The 9,329-nt window shown below is 42.6% G+C and overlaps 1 protein-coding gene across 13 annotated transcripts; it reads right to left on the reverse strand.

Moving 5' to 3' along the window:
• Positions 1-579: 579 nt before the first annotated feature.
• On the reverse strand, positions 580-6,284 carry LOC100274408 (Nuclear poly(A) polymerase 3). 13 transcript variants are annotated; one of them, XR_004851199.1, is made up of 11 exons: positions 5,904-6,269; positions 5,724-5,801; positions 5,551-5,649; positions 4,765-4,827; positions 4,500-4,661; positions 3,700-3,813; positions 2,638-2,727; positions 2,234-2,530; positions 1,705-1,803; positions 1,396-1,560; positions 580-1,265 (listed from the first exon to the last, which is right to left on the reverse strand). XR_004851199.1 is itself a non-coding variant. In XM_035960435.1 (11 exons), exons 1-10 carry the CDS (start codon positions 6,162-6,164, stop codon positions 957-959), a joined length of 1,611 nt encoding a protein of 536 aa, XP_035816328.1. In that variant the 5' UTR covers positions 6,165-6,268; the 3' UTR covers positions 580-848; positions 939-956. The 13 variants fall into 13 exon arrangements, 12 of the variants coding, with proteins under 12 accessions (XP_035816328.1, XP_035816330.1, XP_023156239.1 ...); XM_035960435.1 differs by lacking the exon at positions 1,705-1,803 and having other exon boundaries at positions 580-848; positions 939-1,265; positions 2,638-2,700; positions 5,904-6,268; XM_035960437.1 differs by lacking the exon at positions 1,705-1,803 and having other exon boundaries at positions 580-848; positions 939-1,265; positions 2,396-2,530; positions 5,904-6,268.
• Positions 6,285-9,329: the final 3,045 nt, after the last annotated feature.

Here is a 9,329-nt window from a genome sequence, read left to right on the forward strand (position 1 = left end):
AATCTAAGTGTGTGTGCTCCCTGTGGCCAGCTGTGTTTGTGTTTAAGATGCTTGTCGTGGCGCGTGATGTTCGTGAGTGGCTCTCCATCAGGTGCTTTGAGAAAAAAGAGTGTGCGGATTCAACAGAACTTTGTCTTCCCAGGTAAGGAAGGCTGTTTGACGGGTGTTACGGGGGAATGCATATTTCAGGGTACAGTTACCATTCATGGAGTGAGTTGCTGAATGTAATGGATTTGAATTAACTTTTTGAGGCACATGAATATATCTCAGGCATTTTGGCTTATTTGGTCCTTCAAACGTCAACACATTACGCTAATGGTGTGGGTTGCTTCTTGAGCTCCACAAACCCCCTACGTCGTGCTTACTGTGACAATATCAGTGTCCGCCGACTTTATTCAACATCAAAGGACAACACGTAGAGATTAACAGTATACGGATATCCTTGAGTATATACACGATTCAGTTATCCATAGAGTTAGCCAATACACCATTCGGTTATTCAGTCGTCACCCCATCGCCCTACTGAATAACTAAATCGGGTATTGCCTAACTCTGTCAGTCATAAACAAGGCATTGTACTCAAAATCAACATCCACCCAGCCAATAGAACCAACTATATACACATCTTGCCATCTTGTTCATTGCAAAATTTGAATGAATCAGGATCCAGCAGCACTTAGAACACAAAAGAAGTGTACACTGCCTATGCCGACAGGGCCTAAGTTTTTACATGCCTCTGCTATACACATTTTCTTTGCTCTTCTACCGGTCAGTAGTCCTCCCATATTCTTGCGCACACAAGCACTCCTCCCAGCTCAAAAGAATACCCGGTCCAGTACCTTGAATCCCTGTGCTATGGGATGAAAAAACTCATCAATTCTGTACACGGTTGCCCCGGAAGACTGGAGCATCGGTCGTGGTAGTATGATCTAACGAACCTGCGCTCGATCTGGCCTTCATCTGTGCCCTCGTAGCCCATCATACAGTGCTGCATGTACTGCCGGTGGATAGACCCGGCTGCACATGCTCTTAGGCAGCTGTGGCAGCCCAACCACAGATATTGTCACATCTGAATGCGTGCACTTCACCGTGCCGTACACATCATTGGTGAGGTCTTCCATGAAATCTCCTTTCAGGGAGCTAGTGTCGACCTGAATGATTCTTTTAGGGATAAGGCCCCAGTAGAAGACCACGTTGGGGTCATTGTCTGTATGATCAACTTCCTCCGAGGGGCATGGATCACACTCAATCCCAGCCCTTTCCAGCTGTGGAACCAACCAAAGGAAACTTGACTGAGTTTGTATGTTCTTGTTCAACATTTCCAGCAATTATAGAACCATGTGATTGTGCAGCAAAGGTATGAAGAAATAACAAAACAGTCGCATCAGCTAGTACCTTCAGAATCAGGAAACGGAATCGAGATTTCACCCATCCAGCCCAGTCTCCTAGTTCAGCAATAGTTGGCGCACGTAAAGCAATGCGGAGAAACTGCTGATATTTCTGATCATATGGGAAGGGTTCAAAAAGCCAGCTCCACTGGAAATCATGCCTCAATGGATCCTGGAACAAAGATATATGGACTTAATAAGTGATAAAAAAATATTAGCACGCAAGAGTGAGCCATGCATATAATCATGAAAAAGAAAATACAGCATAGTGCAAAAGAGACAATTTTTGGTTGTACACTGTACACTCAAAGCATACTTGCAAATAGAAGCTGGATCCCCTTGCCACCAACCAATTTCCCAGAATAAAACTGCAATCTCACTTCCAAATGATTGTGCACACTGAAATTTGAATGGACTACAAAAATGGTTTAAACCTACAGTGAATCCAAGAGAATCCATACACAAAATGGACGGAAATGAGGGAAATCAGGGTCGGTCTCACACGACAACAAAGTACAGACTAACACTAGAGTGAAAATATACTAATTATTTGAACATGAATAATGCTAACAAATACACAATAATGCTTTGTCTTCCATAATTCCATACAGAAATTTCCAGTTATGCATTCAACAGTGAAAAGCAACAATTCCCAGTGCTCTTAAATAACCGTCCAAACTAAAACAACTATTCTAATTTAGATCTGTACGGAAAACTAATAATTGAAATGACTCCCGGTTTGGAAATCAGACTCCAAACTCCAATGAACTTTAATTCAATCTATCCTTTACTTGGATGATTTATTTGTGAGCACAATAAAAAACTTAAGTTGATTTTAAACTCACCCTTGTCAAAACATAACCACGTGTAAGTTCCTCTCTTATTTTTTTTAAGCTGCCTTTTGTCACAGTGGACGCACAAAACTCTGGCGGGGTACAAGGCATCACTATAGGCATGAGACGTCCCTCCGAATGCAAGCATGTAGTTAGCTCATCATGCAGACTTACTGGAACTTGCCAAGGCCAGTGAGCAAACGTCTGAAAGAACACTGCGAACAAACCACTGACACTGGCATCTGGAAATTTCCGACAGACATATGCCGCAAGGATTGCTAAATGAATCCCAGCAAAGAAGCCAAGATACTGAATGTCATGGCACAAGAAAAACATTGTTAGACCAAAATGATGACCTCATGTTCATATAGCTGGACTAAAGCTGAACAGTCAGCAGAGAAAATTAAACCACATACATGGCAATGAAGTCCTCTTTTCCTAGCCCATAGTTTGATGCATCGCAACAGAGTTTGAAACTTCTGCATTGTATTTCCAGTAAAACAAAACTATTTAAAAAAACAAAAATTGAGAAAAATAATCAAAACCTAAAACATCTGGCAGATATTATCAGAATGAGCAAGTTGAGATGCTCACAGATCAACTCAAGCGAAGAAAGCAATGAAAATGGGAGCTTAAAAGCTAGTAGCGTTTGGTTCCATAGCCTAGATGAATGGAGCGACTCTGTCTAGATTCTAAGGATAGACCGACTATGTTATGTGTTTGGTAGTCAGAACGGAGCCGCTCTATTTTTTGTTTGGTTTAGAATAAAACAGAACAGAGTGACTCCATCCTATGTTTAGTTACAGAGTGTAGCAGACCACAGCGACTCCATCCTATGTTTTTTTTTTGTATTTACTCCATCCTATGTTTAGTTGATGAGTAGCAAATCCCTATGGTAATGAATTATATAACAAGCTGAGAAAACTTACTAATGCTATTTTACTATATTAACTGTATATACGGATTAATTAAGCTTTTACATCATAACTGTATGTCTGTATATACGAGCATACATATGTTATACGAATTCCTTCAAGCGGCTGTGTACGAGTGACTCCCTTCTTGAAGTACGTACTAGATCTGCTAATGCCCGAAGTAATCCAAAGAAGCAACTTTGAGTCTTTGACGATGAAGACTGCGGTACGTCCGTCCGTACGAGGAAGGGGACGGGCGAACACGGGCGTACGCGAGCGCACGCGTCCGATTGTTTTCTGGGAGCGCACAGATGCTGGATACTGAGAGAATATTCCTATACTAGAACGGCTACATTCTATTTGGATCCAAACCAAACATCCACATTAATGGAATGGAGCTGTTCTATTCTACTAAACTCTGGAACCAAACGCTAAAAGCAAAACAATACGGGTTCAAGGGAAAAATCAAAAGAACATGGCTAACTGCATGCTGATCAGAGTAAATTCAATGGGCAAGATAAAATGTCATGCAAGTAAATAATTGATTAGATTAGTTTTTTTAACCTCCGCATTTGGTACTAGCTGAACAATTTGTTCATTGACACGAACTCCAGATAAACTCCTCCAGCTCCGTGTGTCTATTTTCTGTAGTAGTTGAGGGCTAAACGTATTTATAGCCTGCAAGAGCGAGTTAAGTCAAGAAGAGTTGGGCTGCATTGGGTAAAGAGTTTCAAAGTAGAAGGGCACCAACGTCAACATTCACATATGGTTCTAAGTTTGTATAAGTAATAACAAACATAACATAAATCAGTTGAAAACATCATAGTTTTGTGGTGTAGAATATCCAGTATAAATGCGCATTGGGTAAAGAGTTTCAAAGCAGAAGGGCACCAACATCAACATTCACATATGGTTCTAAGTTTGTATAAGTGATAACAAACATAACATAAATCAGTTGAAAACATCATAGTTTGTGGTGTAGAATATCCACCAGTATAAATGCAGAAATACTGCAAACAGTTATGACCTAATCTATCAACTGGAAAAATCAAACGGGGGTACTACATAGTTCAGATGGCGGGTGACTGATATGCTGCATGTTTAGCAAACAAAAGTATATCAAAGATAAGGATAAGATGCAGTGACAGTGAAACCATAGTACTAGAAGGTTAATCCATTCAATAGCACCACAAACAGAACATTTGTCAAACACATTCCATGTTCTTTAGAAGATAATAATATTTATACGTTAAATATCACATCACATGCGAAGCAGAAAACACAGATAACATAAGATGATAGTATAAGAAGCATTTCAAAAAAAAAAAAAGGAACAAGTTATGGTATCAATGTAATCTGCTTGCCTTTAATGCATCAATAACAGGGAGTTGGGCATATGTCAAATCAACTGCAATCCCAGTGAATCTAAATCGCATCAAGGGAACCTTAGCCTTCTCAACAGTGTGTACTTCTGATACTTCTGGTCTGCCCTGAAGAATTTGTCTCAAAACAACAAAGAAATGGTACTGCAAAATAGACAGGAGCTATTATGTTGACATTATGAATCAATATCGAGTGTCGAGTACTCGAGTCGGAGTAAAGATACGAAACAGAAAGAACCATACCCACCTGCAGTGTTGCAATACAAGGTCCAAGACAAAGTAAATCAATGTCAGATTCAGGTCCATGAGCCTTGAGAAAAGAAACAAGGATTAGTCAAATCCAGTGGAGATGTGTCATCTTAGATGCTACTTTATATAATCATAGGCACTAATTTCCATCCGTAGACCCCAAAGCTTGAAGAGCAATGGTGACAACTCATCTCCCTATAAACACTAAAAAGTCTATAAAAGGCAGGCCAATGTGTTTGTTTGTTCAAAAGAATAGTGCAGTATTGGGGAATGCAGCTGCTGATGCTTTTCTTTTATTCGGATTCATCAAACTATGTCATAAGCCAAAAGTATGTCAAAATAGAACTGTGCTCGGCAGTAACGTGTTTACTGCAATATCCACAATTGAGGGTGCAGTAAAGCTGTTTGAAAAAAAAAATCAGATCACCTGCGATCGTTTTATATCAGGACTACCCAAGGCCCAAAGGATGTGCTTAAGTTATAATGTAGGCTAGCTTAAAACACAAAACATGTGAATCATTGAACCTATGATATATAGCCCATGATGTGACGGTCTAAAAGAAATCAAAACATAAAATTAGGCATCGCCCTGTACACAATATGAACGAGAAACATAAACTGCCAATTTAGACACACCAAAAGTGCAAGGACCAAATTCGCCTATCTCCCACATAGCCACAGTGTGTAAGAACCGTGTGACAAAGAAATGAACTGCAAAGAACAAAGTGCGCCAAAACCCAGAAAAGTTAAGACTCTAAAGTCGTGCGGCTCTTGCTTAGCTTACCCCTAATGTGTAAGAACCGTATGTCAGGACGGTAGCTGTGGCCAGCCCCTGGGGCACACTCTGCTCATAAGCCACCGCGTTGGCCCAATGCATCACTATCTGAGGGAAGTGCACCAAATCACAAGATGCTTTCTTTGAGCCAAAAAAAAACGAGCGGCCGAGCCGCCTCTTACCTTCTTGAGCTCTCGGATCACCTTCTCCCTCTTATTTTCATCCTCCGGCGACAAAACGGCCCCCTCATCCTTCAAGAACTGGGCCATGACAGAGAGCGCACGAATTAGTCGGAAAGAAGTCGGAGACTCGGAATGGGAGGGGAAACCCGATCAAGGTTGAACCTCCGGGACGGAGCTCACCTGCACGAGAGAACTGCTGCGGCGATGATCCACCTCCGCGAGCAAGCTGGGGTGGGGCTGGAGCTGTATGACGATCGGGGCTGGGGGAGGAAGAAGTGGGCACCCCGCAGGCGGCGGCGGAGGGAGCGGCGCGAACAAGAAGGGTAGGGTTTGGGGCTCTGGATAGCCGGCGGGAGAGGACGCGACGAGGAGGCCCGCATGCGCCAGCTCCGGGGGAGGCGGCCACCAGGGGACGGGCGCGACAGCTGTCATGTACGCCATGCTCGTCGCCGGCGACGGCCGCGGCGGACGAGGAGAAGCGGATGGGTGCAGTGCAGACACTGCAGAGAGATTTCCTGCCGTTTCTTGTGGAGAACGAGGAGGCGAGAGCGCCAGAAGCCCAGAACGGAGCGGCAGTTATATATCTGTCTGGTTTTAAATTACACCAGCATTTAGAGTCTGAACTATAAAAATGTCTTATACTTTAAAATAAGTATATTTTATAAAATCAAAGACACTAAAATCATAGTTATAGGATGTTTGGTTTTTATGGACTAACTTTAGTCCCTCTATTTTATTATATTTTAGTTTCTAAATTATTAAATATGGAAACCAAACACCCTATATTGTATTTAGAATATATGGCACAAATCTAAAAAAGACACATCCCCAATGGTTCCTCATTTTGTATTTTTTATCAAGTCCCAAATATACTACACGCCTCTCGAGCTGACCCATCCATCCAAATCGCCACCGTCAAGATGGCATGCACGCATGCAGCTGGGTGATCGAAGCAAGCCATTATAGGAAAAAGATAATGGGAAACTGATCCTGATTAGGGCTTGTTCGGTTAGCTCTTAATCCATGTAGATTGAGTGAGATTGGGTGGGTTTAAATTCTAAGTAAGTCAAACTCCTTCTTAATTTTTTCCAATCTCATCCAATCCATGGGTAACGGGATTAACCGAACAAGGCCTTAAAGGTTTTACTATTGGACCTTCACGGTTTTTGTTGAGCCTTATCGGGATAAAGTTCCCAGTCTCTACACCCATCCGTCAGCAAGTGTACTAGGAAAAACCTCTGTTAACCGGAGGTTGTTGGTCAGCTGGAGGAGAAAGTAGATGCCTACTCTAGAAGCTACCGCTCTCAGACGAAGCTCGCGGCACCGAGTCCAGGGTCCGGTGTGGCAGGAGGTCGGGTGAAACGAAGGGAAACCACTCGTGTAGATCTCTCATCGGACCCGATACCGACCCGCTATAAGTGACCGGCCGCATTGACTACGCCTCGCACCGAGCCACGGCAGAGGCGTAGGTCTGCCTCCCACTCGTGGCCTATGAGCCCCTCGGTCTGCAACGCACTCATGACTTATGAACCCCTCGGACTGTGGCGCATTTATGACCCACGCACCCCGGTCTGTGGCGCACTCATGACATATCTGGACTAGGCCTGAGTGCATAGGCTGTCTGCAGGGCACAACACGACAAGCTGTGCTGAGCCCCAGGCTACGAAGACCAGGGGTCGACATAGCTCGAATGATGGCGATCGGGCCTCACGCTACCCACATCGTCCGTTGTAAAGAATGTGAGACAATCAGACGACCTAAGGGCACATAGGTGGATGTGGCTTCATCAGGGTATAACGCTCGGTTTTACAATCGCCCGGTGACTCCTTGAGGAAGCCACCGCCGACCAACCCCCTCCTTGCCTATAAAAGGAGAAGGTCGGTCCCCATACGAAGGGGTCGGGGACACACATGAACAGGATAAATGCCCATACGGATGCCCAATCGCTAAAGGTTGCCTATAGGGGTGAATAGTCGAAATCTAAAAATTATAAACTTGAACATGACACTTTTGCCCTGTGGTTAGCGTTAGAATGGGCATAAATGAAATCAGAGTGCGAAAGAAAGTTCTTCTTGCAAGAGTTACTCAATCAATTGTGGATTATTTTATTAGGAGTCAACTCAAAATGATCGCAAACAAGAGAACTAGAAAGGGGAGAGGAGAGAAGCAAATCACAAATAATATGGTCAACGTAAAGACACGACGATTTGTTTTCTCGAAGTTTGACCCTGAAGGATGTACGTCCTCATTGAGAAGGCCACGAAGGATGGGTCTTTTTCAACCCTTTCCCTCTCACAAACGACCACAGAGTTCGGTTGAGTTTGCTTCAATATCACACGGACACTAAGTCCCGCAAGGACCTCCACACGAATTATTCAGAGTATCTTGCCTCACTTTGCAACAATGAGAATGCGGGTGAGAGTGAGAGTGAAAATCCAAATCAAGAGCACAAGAGAATGCAACACTCGATAGCATAAGCACTAAGCTTCTAATCACTTAAAACGATCTCAAGTAGTCGTTGGAGTAAATGTGCAAAAGCTGATTGTCGAGTGGTGCACCGGACAATAAATAGTGCTTATCTGGTGCACACCAGATAGTCTATAGTACATGTCTGGTGCAGTGCTATGTTACTGCACCGGCTGGCAGGTAGTCGTTCTGAGTTTTGCAGGTAGCCGTTGCCGATGTTGTCAGACAGTCCAATGCTCCCTGCCAAAGTTTTCTGAAGACAAAGAGTTTGGCTGACCATCGCTATAAATACCACCGGACAGTCCGGTGCCCATCTAGTTGTAAGCTCAAACTTCTTCTGTTCTTCCAATTTTCTTCAAATACTCTTGGCTATCCTTGAGGGTGTTCCTAAGACTTAGACAAATATATGTGCTATCAATCCAACTAATGTAAGTCTCATTTCTTGGACTTTTGCTTTTCTCCAACTTATAATTCTAATTATTGCTCAAACTAGTTCCAACGAGTGATTCTTTGAAACCGAGATTTCCATCATTCATAGATGTGTCAAAAAGGTTCCTAGGGGTATATGCAACTGGTCCAAAGTATGAAACTAGTTATTCTTTATATCTCCAAGTTTTACCCCTTTGTGGTTGGTTTTGAGCTGTTTTTGTCTTAGAATTGAGTTGATTGGACTTATGCACATGTGAAGCATAGACTAAGCAAACAAGTTAATCCACAAGGTTGTGATGGTCATCAAGTACCAAAATCAATTAGAGAATATGGTAGAGACCATTTCCTTTCAATCTCCCACTTTTCACAAACCAAAGCAAATGTAATGTGCAGAGTTTGTAACTAGTTTGAATTTGACAAGAGTGTATAAGTTACTTGAATTAAAGTAGTTCTAAGTTCATATGAGTGTTTTTGACATAGTTAAAATTTAGGACCGCATCTGCACCACTTAGCTTGTTTTTGCAAATTCTTTTGGTAAATTCTTTTCAAAATCCTTTGCAATTGGCCTAAGGTATAAGAGTACAGTTTTCAAGGACATTTTCTAAGTTTCAAAACTTCTCCTCCTTTTTCAAATGCTTTTCTTTTGGCCAAATAAAAACTCCCCCTGAATAAGTTCTCCACATTTGATAAGAAAACAGTTTTGCTCCTATT

The sequence above is a fragment of the Zea mays genome, chromosome 7 (genome assembly GCF_902167145.1).
Source record: "Zea mays cultivar B73 chromosome 7, Zm-B73-REFERENCE-NAM-5.0, whole genome shotgun sequence".
NCBI classification, from domain to species: domain Eukaryota; kingdom Viridiplantae; phylum Streptophyta; class Magnoliopsida; order Poales; family Poaceae; genus Zea; species Zea mays.

Coding starts and splice junctions, on each gene's coding strand:
- LOC100274408 (XM_023300471.2), bottom strand. CDS start 6,164: ATGGCGTACATGACAGCTGTCGCGCCCGTCCCCTGGTGGCCGCCTCCC. Junction 3,814..4,499: donor CTGTTATTGATGCATTAAAG/GCAAGCAGATTA, acceptor TCGCTCTTGCAG/GCTATAAATACGTTTAGCCC. Junction 2,728..3,699: donor AGCTAGTACCAAATGCGGAG/GTTAAAAAAACT, acceptor TTTTTTAAATAG/TTTTGTTTTACTGGAAATAC.